At 44.2% G+C, this 20864-nt stretch overlaps 1 protein-coding gene across 1 annotated transcript; it reads left to right on the top strand.

Annotated features, from left to right (window-relative positions):
• The first annotated feature begins 8583 nt into the window (after window positions 1-8583).
• On the top strand, window positions 8584-17730 carry LOC311123855 (uncharacterized protein). The gene is made up of 7 exons (XM_084198078.1): window positions 8584-8667; window positions 12282-12634; window positions 12832-12907; window positions 13151-13229; window positions 13520-13700; window positions 13790-17466; window positions 17576-17730. The coding sequence occupies exons 2-6, from the start codon at window positions 12284-12286 to the stop codon at window positions 14348-14350; spliced, it is 1248 nt and encodes a 415-aa protein (XP_084054204.1). The 5' UTR covers window positions 8584-8667; window positions 12282-12283; the 3' UTR covers window positions 14351-17466; window positions 17576-17730.
• The last annotated feature ends 3134 nt before the right edge of the window (window positions 17731-20864 follow it).

Below are 20864 nucleotides of genomic sequence, written 5' to 3'. Positions count from 1 at the left end.
CTTCTCCATGACCAATATACTAGTGTTTGAAAAGATAGTAATAATCCACATCCAAAGCAATGACTAAAGACCTAAACTTACCTTGGGAAGGGTGACACACACACACACACACACACACATATAGATTCACGCTATACACATCACAACTGCTGCTACCAGACTCTTATTTACTGTTGCTAATACTGCCTAATTTAAACACTTGCCTCCCAATCCCCCCTTCCCAGATACATGTGTAAATATTGTACTATAAATTGTGCCTTCCTGTATACTTATGCTAAAATGTTTATTCTATTCTACTGAACCATTTACTTAATGTTCGTATTATTATATTTTATTATTTATTTTTGGTGTTGCGTTGTCGAGAAGGAACCTGCAAGTAAGCATTTCGTTGGACGGTGTATATCGTGTTTCGGTATCCTGTACATACAACTAATAAGTCTCCTGAGTGTCGCAGTGGTCTAAGGCACTGCATCGCAGTGCTAACTGTGCCACTAGAGATCCTGGTTCGAATCCAGTCTCTGTCGCAGCCGGCCGCGACCGGGAGACTCATGGGCGGCGCACAATTGGCCCAGCGTCGTCCAGGGTAGGGGAGGGAATGGCCGGCAGGGATGTAGCTCTGTTGATAGAGCATGGCGTTTGCAACGCCAGGGTTGTGGGTTCGATTCCCACGGGGGAGATATGTATTCACTAACTGTAAGTCGCTCTGGATAAGAGCGTCTGCTAAATGACAAAAAATGTAAATGTAATAAAACTTGAAAGTGAGAACAGCGCCCTCTAGCGCTGAGAGTAGAGCTGGCTAGTAGAGTAGTCTGCTCTGTGCTTCGTTTGGGCCGTAACCTGCTTCGGCAGGTGCTGCACATCTTGGTAAAAGCTGATGACTAGACAAAATACCCCGGTAGAAGAGATGACACTAATACACTGCAACATTGTTTCACGGTGCAGACAGTTGGCAAGTGGCAAGAACAATTGTGTTTCGTCGTGTGCAGCAGCATCAGGACATTTGTACAATGTATCCAAATCCTTGACGCGTTAAAACAATTCTAGACGCCAGGGGGAGCCCTATTCACACAATATTGTGGATGGAGTTCTATCAACAATAGAAAGGACACTTCGGGTCCTCTCTGTTTTAACTATATATATATATATATATATATATATATATATATATATATATATTAAATGTCTGCTATTTCTATATTATATTTTGGGGGAGATATTATTTCCATAAAACCACTGAATATGGCTAGCATATTGCTATATATAATGCTGACCGCTAGTCTGTTGTGGTGAGATATGTACGATGGTTTGGGGCTCATGTGAATGCCTGGACCACCAAAATATTTGGACGTTTTCTGTTATGTTCATGTGTTGTCTTGGTAGGCGTAAATTTAAAAACTAGGCCTAGAGCTAAAGCCTATGACTTTTCATCTCTCGTATCAACGGTAATCTTTTTACTACGCCCATTAATAATAACCTACATCCTCTCCTCCTCTTTCTCTTTCAGCACGGTGCAGTTGTTCGTTCGCAGTTGTTCGTTCAAACGTGCAAGCTTTGAATAATATTATGCAATTACTATGACCTCTTAACAGCTTTCTATTGGCCCGGCAACATCGTAGGGGGCGTGGCGAATGCATTTATCCCTAAACCATTGGTTACACGTGTAAGGGTGGCGTGGCTTCTGGGTTTCATTCACAAATCTCTGCTTGAGCGCCTCTTGTTCATGTGCGCGAGGAACTTTAAAACCCAGCAAGTCTACAGAGCGACACGTTTCCCGATCAGCAGTGTGTATTTGCCCTCCATTAGTTTATTCCTGCCGTCGTCATCATATCATCAGAACACAGCTAGCTAGATAGTGTTGATGATCACAAGTTTACTGGAGAACGGAGACCAAGTAGAGACTTTCGGACAAGGTGGATAATTGTATAATATGAGGCAGTTTATTCAGAGGTAAAGATATCTGTAAATAGCGTGCACGGACCCGTTCGTCAACCTCGTAGGGAGATATCTGAGAGCGAGCCCCTAAACATTGTGTGCTGACATTTTATACAATAAAATAAAGTAGGTTGATTCTAGTAGTTCTGATCTTCTGATTGGTCCTGATGAGTTGGTCGAGGTCACCTCCATTGCATTGGCTCTGAGTCGGGTTCTCTGTCTTCAGATGTTCAGCCTAAGAGAAGGGGTTTTTTGTGTGTGTGTGTGCTTAACAATGATGATGTGTGTGTGTGTGTGTGTGCGTGTGTGTATGTGTGTGTGTGTGTGTGTGTATGTGTGTGTGTATGTTTAACAATGATGATGTGTGTGTGTGTGTGTGTATGTGTGTGTGTGTGTGGGGGTGTGTGTGTGTATGTCCTCAGAGCAATAACTCGTGAGTTGGGAGAACTGAGAGACCTATGGCGTGGGTGTTGTCCATAGCCACCTGCTGATAAGGCCGACAAGATAGAAGTCTTTGTGCATTGTATTAAATACAGAGGCCCAACACAAGATGGGTCATGCACAAGATTTTAGTCAGACCAAGCTATAACATTATATATTTACTACGACAATAGCTAGATAGCTAGCTAGATAGCTAGCTAGCTAGATAGATAGATAGACAGACAGACAGACAGACAGACAGACAGACAGACAGAGACGAAATAGATATACTAACTTTAAGCATCAGTTGTCAGAGCACCTTACCGATCACTGCACCTGTACACAGCCCATCTGAAATTAGCCCACCCAACTACCTCATCCCTATATTGTTATTTATTTTGCTATTTTGCACCCCAGTTTGCACATAATCTCTTGCACATCTAGCATTCCAGTGTTAATACTAATTGTCATTATTTTGCACTATAGCCTATTTATTGCCTTACCTCCATAACTTGCTACATTTGCACACACTGTATATATATTTTCTGTTGTTTTTTTGTTTTTTTTTACTTGATGTTTTTTTACCCCATATGTAACTCTGTGTTGTTGTTTTTATCACACTGCTGTGCTTTATCTTGGCCAGGTCGCAGTTGTAAATGAGAACTTGTTCTCAACTGGCTTACCTGGTTAAATAAAGGTGAAATAAAATAAAAAGATACATTCCTGTGTGTTCTTATGCTTGCCTGACTGTTGTTATGGAATGTGATCTCCCCCAGCCAAACAGTGTGCAGGTGCCAGGTGCAGACCACGTGAGAACACATCGCCTGGAGAGAGAGAGAAGGCTAGTTAGTGTCTGATGTCCCCCTCTAGTCCTCTGGCTTGGCTGTCTAGTAGGAGCCTGATACAGCACCGTTAAACTGGGTTAGAGAGAGAACAGAGGGAAGGAGAGGAGAGAGTGTATTCAGGGTTTGCTGTTTACATAGCCCTTCTGTATAGCTTTCCTCAAAGGGGTATACTACAAAGCAGAATCAAGATATTAGCCAGCGAACTTATCTAAATATTTTGAAATAACTTTTACATTTTTTTGAAAGATAAGCTTGAAATGGGCATGGTCGAAATGACTAAACAACAAAGAACACATATCTAAGTTTAGCTTTCTTAATTAACCAGAAAATCAACAGTAATTTCTGGCTATTTATCAAAGTTAGCTGGCTAACTAATTGATTCTGCTTTGTAGTACCCTTCAGGTTTATCAGTTGACTGTGATGGCGTCTGAGCTGCCACTGCCCTCATTGACCTGGCCTCTAGTCCTACCTACAGACACCCACCACACCTTTACCACACATATCCTTTAGCCAGACCTTTTACAACTGTCAACAATGGACGTAAACTCATCGCACCCAAAATGTGACACCTACGTGCATCAACGTTCTACACTCATGGCGTCTCAGCCTTTTCTAACCAAGGAAGTTTTCTATGTTCCAGTCTTTCTAGTTTCCTTCTTAAGCTCTGACCCTCTGGCATATGTTAGTTCCTATGAGTCACAGTCAACTTGTATTACACCCATACCTGTACTCTACTCCATGACTTACACCATTGCTACACATTCTATAGGCCTACACAACCCTTTACTTACACCAACTACAGCTTTACTACACTGGAACTCTCATTTATATCACAGTGAGAGCACCTGTCACTCAACCAGTTGTCCTGTCATCTTTGATCCTGGCTTTCTCCCCACTGTCAGCCACCCAGTCATCCCAAAATAGAAAAAGATTAGATTATATCTAAGATTTTCATATTGACTGAGCTGATATCACTGATCACTGTTTCTGGCTTAGCATCCAGCCAAAGAACATTTAACCAAGAAACACTACCGTAACTCCTCTGTCTACTATGTTATTGAGCTTTCACACAATCAGTCATCAGCAGCTAGCAAGGCCCCGGCTCAAGGTCTATAGAGCCTATAGGAACTCACTGCCCCTGGTTGAGAATGCCGGAAAACACACAGACCCTAGAGATGGGGGAAGGGTGGAGAGGGGGATGGGGAGAGAGGGGGATGGGGAGAGAAGGATGATGAGAGAGAGAGATTTTCCTTTTTGTACTTTATTTGCACACTGTTACAACACTGTATATAGTCTTAATATGACATTCGAAATGTCTCTATTCCTTGGGAACTTTTGTGAGTGTAATGTTTACCGTTAATTTTATATTGTTTATTTAACTTTTGTTTATTATCTATTTCACTTGCTTTGGCAATGTAAACATATGTTTCCCATGCCAATAAAGCCCTTTGAATTGAATTAAAAGAGAGAGAGAGAGAGAGAGAGAGAGAGAGAGAGAGAGAGAGGGAGAGGGAGAGGAAGAGGAAGAGGAAGAGGAAGAGGGAGAGGGAGAGGGAGAGGGAGAGGGAGAGGGAGAGGAAGAGGAAGAGGAAGAGGAAGAGGAAGAGGGAGAGGAAGAGGGAGAGGGAGAGGTAGTGGGTGGTCAGCACCAGTGAACCCAGTGAAGGGGAGGATCACTGAGTTCATTCTGCCTTGGAATGTATGGGGGAGGAAAGCCCTTGTATCGACTTAGGACCTCACGTTAGCCTATATATACACACCCAATAACCCACCATAATAAAGGACTAGTATATGGTGATGTGAACCACATAGTAAGAAAAGTCTAATTAAACAGGTTTGGACAAATATGATGATGGCTTGTACAGTTGAAGTCGAAGGTTTACATACACCTTAGCCAAATACATTTAAACTCAGTTTTTCACTGACATTTAAAACTAGTAAAAATTCCCTGTCTTAGGTCAGTTAGGATCACCACTTTATTTTAATAATGTGAAATGTCAGAATAATAGTGGAGAAAATGATTTATTTCAGCTTTTATTTCTTTCATCACATTCCCAGTGGGTCAGAAGTTTACATACACTCAATTAGTATTTGGTAGCATTGCCTTTAAATTGTTTGACCAAGCTTCCCACAATAAATTGGGTGAATTTTGGCCCATTCCTCCTGACAGAGCTGGTGTAACTGAGTCAGGTTTGTAGGCTTCTTTGCTCGCACACGCTTTTTCAGTTCTGCCCACAAAGTTTCTATAGGATTGAGGTCAGGGCTTTATGATGGCCACTCCAATACCTTGACTTTGTTGTCCTTAAGCCATTTTGACACAACTTTGGAAGTATGCTTGGGGTCATTGTCCATTTGGAAGACCCATTTGCGACCAAGCTTTAACTTCCTGACTGATGTCTTGAGATGTTGCTTCAATATATCCACATAATTTTCCTTCCTCATGATGCCATCTATTTTGTGAAGTGCCCCAGTCCCTCCTGCAGCAAAGCACCCCCACAGCATGATGCTGCCACCCCCGTGCTTCACGGTTGGGATGGTGTTCTTCTGCTTGCAAGCGTCCCCCTTTTTCCTCCAAACATAACGATGGTCATTATGGCCAAACAGTTCTATTTTTGTTTCATCAGACCAAAGGACATTTTCCAAAAAGTACGATCTTTGTCCCCATGTGCAGTTGCAAACCGTAGTCTGGCTTTTTTATGGCGGTTTTGGAGCAGTGGCTTTTTCCTGGCTGAGCGGCCTTTCAGGTTATGTCGATATAGGACTTGTTTTACTGTGTATATATATACTTTTGTACCTGTTTCCTCCAGCATCTTCACAAGGTCCTTTGCTGTTGTTCTGGGATTGATTTGCACTTTTCGCACCAAAGTACGTTCATCTCTAGGAGACAGAATGCGTCTACTTCCTGAGCGGTATGACGGCTGCGTGGTCCCATGGTGTTTATACTTGCGTACTATTGTTTGTACAGATGAACGTGGTACCTTCAGGCGTTTGGAAATTGCTCCCAAGGATGAACCAGACTTGTGGAGGTCTACAATTTCTTTTCTGAGGTCTTGGCTGATTTCTTCTGATTTTCCCATGATGTCAAGCAAAGAGGCACTGAGTTTGAAGGTAGGCCTTGAAATACATCCACAGGTACACCTCTAATTGACTCAAATGATGTCAATTAGCCTATCAGAAGCTTCTAAAGCCATGACATCATTTTCTGGAATTTTCCAAGCTGTTTAAAGGCACAGTCAACTTAGTGTATATAAACGTCTGACCCACTGGAATAGTGATACAGTGAATTATAAGTGAAATAATCTGTCTGTAAACAATTATTGGAAAAATTACTTGTGTCATGCACAAAGTAGATGTCCTAACCGTCGTGCCAAAACAATAGTTTTTTAACAAGAAATTTGTGGAGCAGTTGAAAAATGATATATAATGTTGATGGACAAGTTTTGTAGGACACTGATGAATGGCCAGGTTGTGTGTGTGTGTGTGTGTGTTGCATGTTGAAGAGGAGGGTGGTTGGGTTCATTTTAAGCTGGATGTATGGGGGATGGAAAGCCTGGCATCCCTGAGTACCTCACGCTACATATATGCTATGTATACTGTACACCCCAGAAAAACACCAGCAAATCTGAAAGTGATTCCTGTTTCACATCAAAACAATTAAGATATTATTAAATTAAAAGTAGCTTATACGTTGCTGTACGATTTAAATACTTTGTGTTAAAAACACATTTTTAGAGCGATATGATGGTAGATAATATCGATGGACAGGTTTTCGCCAACAGGGCCAGTGAATGGGAAATGACCAGGTTGTGTATGTCGCATGTTGAAGTGGAGTGTTGCTGAGTTCACAGTGAGCTGGATGTATGGGGGAGGAAGTATCCTCACACTACATATACTATATGCTATACACTGTATACACACCCAGAAAACCCCAGAAAATCTGAAATTAGTTCTTGTTTCACATCAAAGCAATTAATGTCTTTATTAAATAAAGAGTAGCCTATACATTATTATTCTGTGTGTGTGTGTGGTATGGTGTGGTATGGTCTGTGTGTGTATGTGTGTGTGTGTGTCAAATCAATCAAATCAAATTGTATTTGTCACATGTGCCGAATACGACGGGTGTAGACTTTACCGTGAAATGCTTGCTTACAAGTCCTTCCCAACAATGCAGAGTTAAAAATATCTAATTAAAAATCATGAGGAATAAAATACACAAATACACAAGTGTGTGTGTGTGTGTGTGTGTGTGTGCGAGCGAGCCTATGTGTGTTGCATGGTGAAGAGGAGGGTCGTTGGGTTCATGTTTAGCTGTATGTATTGGGGGATGGAAAGCTTTAGGTCCCTAAGCACCTTATGCTATATGCCTCTGTGACTGTATTGGCTTTCCATGCCTAGAAGACCATATCAAATCCAAAAGTGTTTACTATTTTACCATAAAACATACAGTGAGTGAAGAGAATATTCGTATCATTGGGAACTTTGTGTTATCTGTCCACACATCTCTTTATTGAAAACACATCTTCACATTTCTGCTTTATTGAAAACGATTATTGCCTAACATTAACATGATACAGTACAAAACAACATGAACAGCCACATCCACAAAAAAACATACTGGCATAGATTCTACAGGCTGCGGCAGCCCATAATAACTGTGTCAATATGATCTTTGTTCTCCTCTCTGTTCCTGAGGTAGCCTATTTCACACGTTGATAATGACTGGTTTTGTGTTTCTCTAGATCAGAACGATGAGAACAGAACTCTATTCCAGACCCCATGTGAGAGGTGACCTTGCTTGGTGCCGCGTATTCACGTGCGCGCTTCCCATGTCCATGAGAGAACCGATGGCCAACCCATTTACTCAGAGTTATAGGCCTGCCTAATATAGCATTTAGGACTAGACCATCTGGTACAAAATAGTCATCCTATTGGCCTACGCCTCTATCCTAAATATTTTATACAGTATAACTCCTTTTTATTTTAGGCATTTATTATAATAACTCTATAGGCCTAAAATGTTGGGGTGGGGGTTCAAGCCTGCGCGTGTGTTTACACCGCTCAGCCGTAGTAGACTGAGGCACGAGTAGACTACCCACTCAGCCCTGACCACGAGCTCCACATGTATGGGCAGGGCTTTGAGTACCGCGCGGACCCACCAATCAGCAGGCAGTAAAGAAATCACTGGCTGCATGGTTCCACCAATGGAGTTTGTATCTTCAGACGACCAACCAATAGGGCACGAACAAATGTGGGCACGTGTATCCGTGCACATGTTGACGCTCGTAAACCGTGGAGATAGAAATAACTAGCAAAGAGGTCCGGCGAACGTGAGAGGAAGTAGATTGCTGACCTGATGTTCCAACGACTCTGAGACAAATATCTGCAAGTAGGCTACGGAGATAGACGTTATCAAAGCCGCTCTGGCAACCGTGGGCGGCTCTACTGCTGTTATTTTGTTGCAATATTCCAGGTGAGTGTCCTCTTTAAAATGTTACATTGCTACATTCCTGCGCGGGTTACCAGAATTGACTGTGATAGGCTATTCCAGAGACATGATACAATGTTTCCTTAATTACGTTCGTTGTGTTTGGTGTAGGCTAGGCTACTCCTAATTTGTTACATCGTTGTTGGTTGATGTATTACAGTGTTATAGAGCTGTAGGCTAGCGTTCATTCTAAAAGCATGAAACAATTGCTGGACCTTTGTCAACGTCAGACTTTAACATCATATATTACATTTGTCAGTGTTCGCACACACACACACACACACACACACACACACACACACACACACATACACACACACACACCACCTGAGACACAGTGAAATTCCCCTGCAGCCTACATACCTGCACGGGGCTGGACCAACACAGACACAGACACAGACACACACACAAACACACTGAAAAATAAAAGCTACGGAATGGCAGGAGGAGTGTATCAGTTTTGGCTCATATGATTCAGTGGGTTGATCCATTGGTCCATGTTAGGTCTTTGTATTACATAATATTGGCATGCATCCAGTCATTCATCTATACATTCCCACAAAGTCTATCCCAGGAAACAGTTATACCAGAGTTATAATCAAACTGTTATAATCGTTTTTAGGATTGTTACAATTATGTTACCCAAGTGTACTGTGGTCCCTTTCTTGTAAAAATCACAACTTCTGTAACAGGCTATTAAACAGTGAAGTCTGTGTGTGTGTGTGTGTGTACATTGCAGAGGAACTATTATCACAGAGGGTTTACTTTCTAGCAGAATGTGCGTGGCGAGGGGGGGGGGGGGGGGGGGGGGTAAACTGTATGTGTGTGTAGATAGAAAAGGGTGTAGATAGAAAAGTGTGTATTTTTAGGTGGTGGGCGTTAGACTTTGTGTGTGGAGATACTAGTGGGCTCACGTTACCCCTCTTAGTGTAGTCTGAGGTCACGAACCAACAGGGACTCCCAGATTAAAGAGAGAGAGAGATTTATTGTTTATTTCACTTTTGTTTACTATCTACTTCAAATCAAATCAAATCAAATCAAATCAAATTTTATTGGTCACATGCGCCGAATACAACAGGTGCAGACATTACAGTGAAATGCTTACTTACAGCCCTTAACCAACAGTGCATTTATTTTAAACAAAAAAGTAAGAATAAAACAACAACAAAAAAGTGTTGAGAAAAAAAAGAGCAGAAGTAAAAAATAAAGTGACAGTAGGGAGGCTATATATACAATAGAATAAAGTGACAGTAGGGAGGCTATATATACAGGGGGGTACCGTTGCATAGTCAATGTGCGGGGGCACCGGCTAGTTGAGGTAATATGTACATGTGGGTAGAGTTAAAGTGACTATGCATAAATACTTAACAGAGTAGCAGCAGCGTAAAAAGGATGGGGTGGGGGGGCAGTGCAAATAGTCCGGGTAGCCATGATTAGCTGTTCAGGAGTCTTATGGCTTGGGGGTAGAAGCTGTTGAGAAGTCTTTTGGACCTAGACTTGGCACTCCGGTACCGCTTGCCGTGCGGTAGCAGAGAGAACAGTCTATGACTAGGGTGACTGGAGTCTTTGACAATTTTGAGGGCCTTCCTCTGACACCGCCTGGTATAGAGGTCCTGGATGGCAGGGAGCTTTGCCCCAGTGATGTACTGGGCCGTACGCACTACCCTCTGTAGTGCCTTGCGGTCAGAGGCCAAGCAGTTGCCATACCAGGCGGTGATGCAACCAGTCAGGATGCTCTCGATGGTGCAGCTGTAGAATTTTTTGAGGATCTGAGGACCCATGCCAAATCTTTTTAGTCTCCTGAGGGGGAATAGGCTTTGTCGTGCCCTCTTCACGACTGTCTTGGTGTGTTTGGACCATGATAGTTCGTTGGTGATGTGGACACCAAGGAACTTGAAGCTCTCAACCTGTTCCACTACAGCCCCGTCGATGAGAATGGGGGCGTGCTCAGTCCTCTTTTTTTTCCTGTAGTCCACAATCATCTCCTTTGTCTTGGTCACGTTGAGGGAGAGGTTGTTGTCCTGGCACCACACGGCCAGATCTCTGACCTCCTCCCTATAGGCTGTCTCATCGTTGTCGGTGATCAGGCCTACCACTGTTGTGTCGTCGGCAAACTTAATGATGGTGTTGGAGTCGTGCCTGGCCATGCAGTCATGGGTGAACAGAGAGTACAGGAGGGGACTGAGCACGCACCCCTGAGGGGCCCCCGTGTTGAGGATCAGTGTGGCAGATGTGTTGTTACCTACCCTTACCACCTGGGGGCGGCCCGTCAGGAAGTCCAGGATCCAGTTGCAGAGGGAGGTGTTTAGTCCCAGGATCCTTAGCTTAGTGATGAGCTTTGAGGGCACTATGGTGTTGAATGCTGAGCTGTAGTCAATGAATAGCATTCTCACGTAGGTGTTCCTCTTGTCCAGGTGGGAAAGGGCAGTGTGGAGTGCGATAGAGATTGCATCATCTGTGGATCTGTTGGGGCGGTATGCAAATTGGAGTGGGTCTAGGGTTTCTGGGATTATGCTGTTGATGTGAGCCATGACCAGTCTTTCAAAGCACTTCATAGCACTTCATAGCACTTCAAAGCACTTCAAAGCACTTCATAACTTCACTTGCTTTGGCAATGTTAACATACGTTTCCCATGCCAATAAAGCCCTTAAATTGAAATTGAAATTGAATTGAGAGAGAGAAGGTTAGAGAGGAAGGAAAGGAGAGAGGAGGACTGTCTACAGCAGAAAGCACACAAAGAGGAGGGGGTTAGAGGGTAGAAAAAGAGAGGAAGAGATGGGAGGCATACAGAAAAACTGAGAGAAGGGGGGTGGTATAGTGAGTGAATCAGAGTGAGGGGGATGGAGAGAAAGAGCGAGACAGAGGGGAGGGGTGAGAGAGAGAGAACCCCAGAGGCAGTGGAGGAGAGAGAGGCAGAGAGAGAGAGACCCAGCCTGCCTTATTGGATTCTACTACTGCTTATTCTACTCGCACCCTTCCCCCTCACGTTTCACTCTCTCTTTCCCCATCTCCTCTCTCCTCAATGGGAGCCAGACATGCACTGCCATTGTGTGCCTACTGCATACCCCCAGTCGCGCTCTACATCATGTTAAACTAGGCCACTGGTAGACCCACCATTTTGAATTGGTGTTATTATTTTTGGGTTGTAGGATTTAAAAGAAATGTCTCCCCTATAGCAATTTCCACAGCAATGTCCCTCTTCCTCTTTCAATTCAATTTCAATTTAAGGGGCTTTATTGGCATGGGGAAAATACGTTTACATTGCCAAAGCAAGTGAAATAGATAATAAACAAAAGTGAAATAACCCCCCAAAAATGTTTTGCAGTAAACATTACACTCACAAAAGTTCAAAAAGAATAAAGGCATTTCAAATGTCATATTATATGCAAAGAGTTAAAGTACAAAAGGGAAAATAAATAAACATAAATAGGGGTTGTATTTTTCATTCTCTCAGTTGAATATACAATGTCATTTGGCTGTTGTCATAGAGGGCACATTTTGTTACTTGGCTGTTCTTCTAAATCCTCTCTCTCCTTACCCCTCTCCCCCCTGCTCTCTCTCCTCTCCCCCCTTTCCCCCTCTCTCTCCAAACCCACAGTGATGCAATCGCAGGGGAGCACTTCCTCCCAGCCCTCCGTTGATTCGCTGAGCTCCAGTGACAGCTACCTGTTCAGCCACTCTGAGCAGGCGGAGGATGACACCGACGTCTTCCTGTCCGAACGCTCGCCCTCCATCATCCTCAGCACTGGGGGCATGGTCAGGAGCGACGGGAGTGCCGGGGCAGACAGTCCCGAGTCCCAGTGGGCGTGTGACGGCTTCACCGACCGTGAGGAGGATGAGTCACGGGGGTCAGAGGTTACTGGAGGTCACCCCAGGGTCACAGCTGAGAGAGAGAGAACAAGCGAGACGGAGAGAGAGAAGACAGAGGGAGACCTGCTCTTTGCCCAGAAGGTGAATGTCAGAGAGAGATAGAGGGATTGGGATGGAAGACAGGGATACATAACTTGTCTTCCTTCAGATGTTGAGACTGAACCAACTTCAGAGACAGTTTGACCACAGTACTGTACCCCATTAATAATCATCCCTCCTCTCTCTCTCTCTCTCTCTCTCTCTCTCTCTCTCTCTCTCTCTCTCTCTCTCTCTTTCAGTGTGCTGAGCTGCAGGGGTTTGTCAGGCCCTTACTGGAGCTGCTGAATGGACTGAAGGGAGGACGATTTGACCGTGGTAAGCACCATTCTCCTACACTGGTGTGTGATGCTGCAGCCTGTATTGAGCCAGCCTGTATTGATCTAGTCTGTAATATTCTAGTCTGTATTGATCTAGTCTGTATTGATCTAGTCTGTATTGATCTAGTCTGCAGCTACTGTGTCTGTAGTTTTCATCTGTAGGCATATTGGTGTGTGTCTGGAGTGTGTCTGACAGTTATAGTGTGAATGTTGACTGGAGGATTATGTATTTGATTGACAGGTCTGAGTAGTTTCCAGCAGAGCGCAGCCATGGACCGCATCCAGAGGATCGTAGGGATCTTACGGAGACCCAACATCGGGTAAGACCACACACACACACCTGTTTATGTGCTTACTGGACTCAACCCTGCACTACTCAGTTTCAGCATTCTGTCACAACAGCAGAAAAAGATAACTTTCATAATAAGAAGTCCAGTTTGAATGTTTATAGAGAGAACTGTATTTAGTCTGGATCTGTGTTTAGTAATGTTAGATGAGACCAGGAATGTTAATGTCTATGCTATTCTTAGAATGGTTGTTTTCTAAACCTTATAATCCTCCTCTCTCTAACTCTCCATCCCCTCCTTCCCCTCTCTCTCCACCTCCGTAGGGAGAAGTATATGAACACTCTTCTCCAGGTGGAGACGATGCTGAAGATGTGGTTTCCACAGGTGTCCCCCTTGGCCCCACCTACTGCCCCTACCCTCTCCCCCCCTCACCTCTCACTCCGGGACACCCCATGCAGCACCCCCCCACACAAGCACAGAGACCAGTCACACATCCCTGTCAAGGTGAGAACACACAAACATGCACGCGCGCACACACAATAATATGTTGATAACAAGTTGTGGCTGAAAACATTATCTCTGTCTCTCTCCAGAAGCGCAGACTGAGTTGGTCAGACACAGACTCTGACACCCCTCCTCCTGTACTCTTTAAGAGGCTTAACGCCGGTGGAGGAGAGGAGAGGGGGAAGGAGGGGGGAGACGTCCCCTCGGCAGCTTCAGGGGTACCCCCACACCCCCTGGACCCCACCAGCGACCAGGAGAATGAGAGAAAGGAAGATGAGGAGAGCGGAGAGGGAGAGTCATCGAGCAACAAAGCGGGTCTCTGTTCTGAGCCCGGTCCCACCTCGGTCCTCATAGCACCCATCCTTTCCCCCTGGAAACCAAGGAAGGGGAAACAGCTGCTGCCTGTCATACCACCTCCCACCACCAGGGGCAGTCCAGCCATGCAGGACAGCGTAATCTCTTCCACCACACCTTTCAACAACCTCCAAAGCCAGCAGCAGCCAATCGGGTGCCAAAGCCAGCCTGTTGCCGGGAAGACTGGGAAAAATACCTTAAAGACCTGTCAGGGGCGGGGCCAGGCTCATTCAATCACGACAAAGCCTTTAAAAAGGGTGGAGCGTAAGAGCAGGGTTAACCCCGCCCCTTTATAGACCTGATGCACTGAGCACGCTCCGACCAGCAGACTAGTGTGACTACGTCAACATGCTAAAGCTGCAGTGATAGGGAGAGTCAGGGTGGTGGAAATGGGCTGCAGTCCAAACACTTTATTTTTTGAACCCCTCAGCCCTTGCACTAGCCATTTTCCCTTGGGGGAATCCCCTTCGAAACCGGATGCAGTTTGATTGCCATCTTAAGTGGAGGTCCAATTCACTAACATTGCCCCCTCGGCACTCGATTTAGCTCAAGGGAGCGAGTGAAGAACTTGTGGGGTTGATATGACCCACAATTCAATGCAAACTGTAGTCAAGTGTCATACTCCAGTGGCCGCGAAGTGTCACATTTAATCAACACGGCTGCATTTTCGGCCTGTCAGACAGAATTATGATGCTAGCTTGCTAAAAAATAGTAGTGAGGAGCCTATAAAAATATATAATAATATAATATGCCATTTAGCAGACGCTTTTATCCAAAGCGACTTACAGTCATGTATGCATACATTTTTACGTATGGGTGGTCCCGGGGATCGAACCCACTACCCTGGCGTTACAAGCGCCATGCTCTACCAATTGAGCTACAGAGGCCCAAAACGTAGCTAGCTTCATAAACATATTTTTGGGAACTCTGAAATGTATTGGAATAAATGACCAAACTATAAAGCTAGCTAGCCAGCTATGGGTAACTGTAGCTAGCCAGCTATGGGTAACTGTAGCTAGCTAGCTACGTTAGCTTGCTAGGTACATTAATAGCTTTAGGTTCGTTGTTTTTAAGTTCAACTTCAAGATTTCCACTAAGGACGTTGCCTCTCTGATCATCACTCTCCCTCGCTTAGGCAAGGGACATTTAAGGTACACTCGGATGTGACGATGTAAAACGTCATTCAAGGGCTGAGGGTTTAGGGCCGAGGGCTATATACTTTGAATTTGGACTGCAGCCATGGTTTCAGGTGCTTAGGTGATTTGACGTGTTTCCTTAATGATGGACCTTTTGCAACTACCTAAATGCAATTAGGACCATTAATGCGAACGATATCTGAGGGACTACAGTTATTGCTACATGAGGACAGAATGTGTCCTTGTGAATCAAATCATAATCACAGTTCCATAGCAATCTGATTTTTTTTGCACAAATAGTGGTTGTAGATCTGGAAGGTTGGTAAACACCTCTTAAAGCCCAACCCTTGTTCATAGAATATTGGATCTCTGATTGACCGAATGGTATACTCTCTTACTCCACTTAAGAAAAGGAAAATGCCACTATGCAAACGTAATCGAAATGCTGTTGGCTTAGTGATATTTGGGTTTCAGGTGGGTGGAGGCAAGGAGGTTAGAGGTGACGAGGTGAAGATGGTTAGGAGGACAGGTGGGATAAGATTTGGGGATTAAGGATAGTTATATTCCTGGAATGAACGGAACCAATATTTTATGTCTTACTCCTCAGAGATGATGCTTCCAGTGAATAACAGCAGACAGACAGTTCAATAGACAGAGGCATTACGGATAGAAGTGAGGAATGATCCAACTAGTCAGATGCCATTAGACTACTGAATGACCTCTAGAGCTGAATAACATCTAAGAGGACGTGGCAATGACCTCTACTGAAGTCTAAAGGGGATTAGAATCTATTCAATGTCAATCCACCAACATGACACAATCTGTTTGTGAGGACGGATACGAGGTGTTTTGGGTGAAGATCGATAATGACTGAAACTAATGAAACACAACTGGGTTTTATTCTGTGTGGAGAAATGTGAAGTGGGGCATCCGTTAAACAGTAAATCAAATTTCAATGGCCTAACCGGTAGAGGATAGAATACCAAGCAGACCTTAGATCAGCTTCTAGGGACAACTTAATCCTTTAAATGGCTCAGTGAGAGACTCTAAATATCATCCTGAGAGAAGAGCTCACTCACAGTCAGACAGACATGTTGACTTGACAACGCTGCATTTATTTATTACCTTTATTTATTAATTGGCAGCTGTGTTTCTCTGTCTGTGAACTTGTGATTGGTTGACCGATGGCTTTGGGATGCTCTTGGGAAAGTTGCTGTACAACAGTTTGTTTGTGGTTTTTACTGCTATGATGGGACACATTTTGGGGGGATGATTGGACTTTTGGACTACTGTGCCTTTACCAAATAGGATGTGTACAAAAAACAAAGCATTTTATTCTTTCAAATCATTTTCTACATTTTGATTGTTTGCTTGTCTTTCTTAATAGCACAGTACACAATTAGTCGAATAACACAGTACACAACGCCTAATTCCTGTCTTCAATCTCTTATCTGGCTTCCAGGGGTCTGTTGGGCAAAACTAGCTGCCTACAGATCCCACAACAGCAAGGCAACCTCTACTGCAACCAGTGCAGTGGTCATGTGTACAACACAACAGTATTCTATACATATACGTCATAGTCTTTTATGAACAGTGGCTAATTTATTTACGTTTTTAGATTAACAGTTGCCTCTTCTTTGGGGTGTATTCTATAGTTCATTATTTAGGTTGGTCTGACTGGAGGATATGAGCTGTGCTTGCTATCTCCTGTGTGCTTCTTGGTGCTCCTCAAACTTGAAAAACGTGAGGATCAAAGCTAAAAGGGAGACAGTATGAATATTTATTTTGCACCATCATCATGCTGCTATACATAACTGTCTAAAATAAACCTGAAAGAAACATGATTGATATATTCCTCATAACAAATAATTAATACACATGTATTTACTAATAAATAATAATAATATATGCCATTTAGCAGACACTTTTATCCAAAGCGACTTACAGTCATGCGTGCATACATTTTATGTATGGGTGGTCCCGGGAATCAAACACACTACCCTGGCGTTGCAAGCGCCATGCTCTACCAACTGAGCTACAGAGGAAATAACTGGGGTACATGATACATGGTTTACAAAGAGTTGACTGATGCTTAATAAACTGTTTATATGCAGAGCTTCCAGTAAAGCACTGCTAAAACAAGTTAATATGGTTGCATCCATACTCCCTATAGCTTTCTCCAAGGAGAGCCACAACTGAACACACAATTACTGGTAGCCTCCATGTTACCTACCTACCGTCTTTACTTGGGGCTGGGGGATGTTTTTATGCTTGAGGTATAAATTGCTCTTAACCACAGGTCTATGATCAGGTTTTTCCTACCCCCAATCCTAACTTTTACCATTAGGGGTTGAAAACATACCTGACCCTGGGCCTGTGGTTAAGGGCCACTTCTACCTACTTGTGTTTTTTATACAGCTGTTTTTTGACAGAGAAACTGATTGCACTGATTTTTGTGTTCTCTTTTCCATGTATGTTTTCTACTGCAGAGACCATCGCTGATTGGTCAGAAATAATATGTCTTGTTTATTTCAACTGCCTTTTTTATATTTTAGTAGACGCTGTAGTCCCCCTCTCTACTCCTCCCTCCCTCATCCCCCTCTCTATCCTTCCCCCTCTCTTCTCTTGCCCTTTTCTCTTTCCTTCCTTCTTTCTTTCTCTCTCTCTCTCTCTCTCTCTCTCTCGCTCTCTCTCTCACACACTCCTCCCTAATATCTGTTAATCCCTTTCTCTCTCTCTCACACTCCTCCCTCATATCTGTTAATCCCTTTCTCTCTCTCTCACACACTCCTCCCTCATATCTGTTAATCTCTTTCTCTCTCTCACACTCCTCCCTCATATCTGTTAATCTCCTTCTCTCTCTCTCTCACACTCCTCCCTCATATCTGTTAATCCCTTTCTCTCTCTCTCACACACTCCTCCCTCATATCTGTTAATCTCTTTCTCTCTCTCACACTCCTCCCTCATATCTGTTAATCTCTTTCTCTCTCTCTCACACTCCTCCCTCATATCTGTTAATCTCTCTCTCTCTCTCTCTCTCTCTCTCTCTCACACTCCTCCCTCATATCTGTTAATCCCTTTCTCTCTCTCACTTACCTTCTCTCTCACTATTTCTCTTTTTCTCACTCTTACTCCGCTGTCACTCTGTGTTACTCTTGTGAGTACTTTTTACATTGATGATACAAAAGGAAAATCTTTTAATAAATGACACTTTTGAATATATATTTTTTGAGTTCTCTGTTACGTGTGTATGCATGGGTGTTGTTATGTTGGGTTGGAGTGTGTTGTTATGTTGGGTTAGAGGGTGTTGTTATGTTGGGTTAGAGGGTGTTGTTATGTTGGGTTAGAGGGTGTTGTTGGGTTGGGTTGGAGTTTGTTGGTAAGTTGGGTTAGAGTGTGTTGGTATGTTGGGTTAGAGGGTGTTGGTATGTTGGGTTAGAGGGTGTTGGTATGTTGGGTTAGAGGGTGTTGGTATGTTGGGTTAGAGGGTGTTGGTATGTTGGGTTAGAGGGTGTTGGTATGTTGGGTTAGAGGGTGTTGGTATGTTGGGTTAGAGGGTGTTGGTATGTTGGGTTAGAGGGTGTTGGTATGTTGGGTTAGAGGGTGTTGGTATGTTGGGCTAGAGGGTGTTGGTATGTTGGGCTAGAGGGTGTTGGTATGTTGGGTTAGAGGGTGTTGGTATGTTGGATTAGAGGGTGTTGGTATGTTGGGTTAGAGGGTGTTGGTATGTTGGGCTAGAGGGTGTTGGTATGTTGGGTTAGAGGGTGTTGGTATGTTGGATTAGAGGGTGTTGGTATGTTGGGTTAGAGGGTGTTGGTATGTTGGGTTAGAGGGTGTTGGTATGTTGGGTTAGAGGGTGTTGGTATGTTGGGTTAGAGGGTGTTGGTATGTTGGGTTAGAGGGTGTTGGTATGTTGGGTTAGAGGGTGTTGGTATGTTGGGTTAGAGGGTGTTGGTATGTTGGGCTAGAGGGTGTTGGTATGTTGGGTTAGAGGGTGTTGGTATGTTGGGTTAGAGGGTGTTGGTATGTTGGGTTAGAGGGTGTTGGTATGTTGGGTTAGAGGGTGTTGGTATGTTGGGTTAGAGGGTGTTGGTATGTTGGATTAGAGGGTGTTGGTATGTTGGGTTAGAGGGTGTTGGTATGTTGGGTTAGAGGTTGGGTTAGAGGGTGTTGGTATGTTGGGTTAGAGGGTGTTGGTATGTTGGGTTAGAGGGTGTTGGTATGTGGGTTAGAGGGTGTTGGTATGTTGGGTTAGAGGGTGTTGGTATGTTGGGTTAGAGGGTGTTGGTATGTTGGGTTAGAGGGTGTTGGTATGTTGGGCTAGAGGGTGTTGGTATGTTGGGTTAGAGGGTGTTGGTATGTTGGGTAGAGGGTGTTGGTATGTTGGGTTAGAGGGTGTTGGTATGTTGGGTTAGAGGGTGTTGGTATGTTGGGTTAGAGGGTGTTGGTATGTTGGGCTAGAGGGTGTTGGTATGTTGGGTTAGAGGGTGTTGGTATGTTGGGTTAGAGGGTGTTGGTATGTTGGGTTAGAGGGTGTTGGTATGTTGGGTTAGAGGGTGTTGGTATGTTGGGCTAGAGGGTGTTGGTATGTTGGGTTAGAGGGTGTTGGTATGTTGGGTTAGAGGGTGTTGGTATGTTGGGTTAGAGGGTGTTGGTATGTTGGGCTAGAGGGTGTTGGTATGTTGGGTTAGAGGGTGTTGGTATGTTGGGTTAGAGGGTGTTGGTATGTTGGGTTAGAGGGTGTTGGTATGTTGGGTTAGAGGGTGTTGGTATGTTGGGTTAGAGGGTGTTGGTATGTTGGGTTAGAGGGGTGTTGGTATGTTGGGTAGAGGGTGTTGGTATGTTGGGTTAGAGGGTGTTGGTATGTTGGGTTAGAGGGTGTTGGTATGTTGGGTTAGAGGGTGTTGGTATGTTGGGTTAGAGGGTGTTGGTATGTTGGGTTAGAGGGTGTTGGTATGTTGGGTTAGAGGGTGTTGGTATGTTGGGTTAGAGGGTGTTGGTATGTTGGGTTAGAGGGTGTTGGTATGTTGGGTTAGAGGGTGTTGGTATGTTGGGTTAGAGGGTGTTGGTATGTTGGGTTAGAGGGTGTTGGTATGTTGGGTTAGAGGGTGTTGGTATGTTGGGTTAGAGGGTGTTGGTATGTTGGGTTAGAGGGTGTTGGTATGTTGGGTTAGAGGGTGTTGGTATGTTGGGTTAGAGGGTGTTGGTATGTTGGGCTTAGAGGGTGTTGGTATGTTGGGTAGAGGGTGTTGGTATGTTGGGTTAGAGGGTGTTGGTATGTTGGGTTAGAGGGTGTTGGTATGTTGGGTTAGAGGGTGTTGGTATGTTGGGTTAGAGGGTGTTGGTATGTTGGGTTAGAGGGTGTTGGTATGTTGGGTTAGAGGGTGTTGGTATGTTGGGTTAGAGGGTGTTGGTATGTTGGGTTAGAGGGTGTTGGTATGTTGGGTTAGAGGGTGTTGGTATGTTGGGTTAGAGGGTGTTGGTATGTTGGGTTGTTGCTAGAGATTCATCAGACTAGGTGTTGGTATGTTGGGTTAGAGGGTGTTGGTATGTTGGATTAGAGGGTGTTGGTATGTTGGGTTAGAGGGTGTTGGTATGTTGGGGTTAGAGGGTGTTGGTATGTTGGGTTAGAGGGTGTTGGTATGTTGGGTTAGAGGGTGTTGGTATGTTGTGG

Source organism: Coregonus lavaretus (genome assembly GCF_964263955.1).
Source record: "Coregonus lavaretus genome assembly, contig: HAP1_SCAFFOLD_8340, whole genome shotgun sequence".
NCBI lineage: Eukaryota > Metazoa > Chordata > Actinopteri > Salmoniformes > Salmonidae > Coregonus > Coregonus lavaretus.
The sequence above is the reverse complement of the archived record's forward strand: the minus strand, read 5'-3'. Positions and strand labels throughout refer to the sequence as shown.

Excerpts from the sequence above, each read along its gene's own strand:
- LOC311123855 (XM_084198078.1), top strand. The coding sequence starts at position 12,284 with ATGCAATCGCAGGGGAGCACTTCCTCCCAGCCCTCCGTTGATTCGCTG. Across the intron at positions 12,908-13,150 it reads GGGAGGACGATTTGACCGTG|GTCTGAGTAGTTTCCAGCAG; the intron begins GTAAGCACCATT and ends TTTGATTGACAG. Across the intron at positions 13,230-13,519 it reads TTACGGAGACCCAACATCGG|GGAGAAGTATATGAACACTC; the intron begins GTAAGACCACAC and ends CCACCTCCGTAG.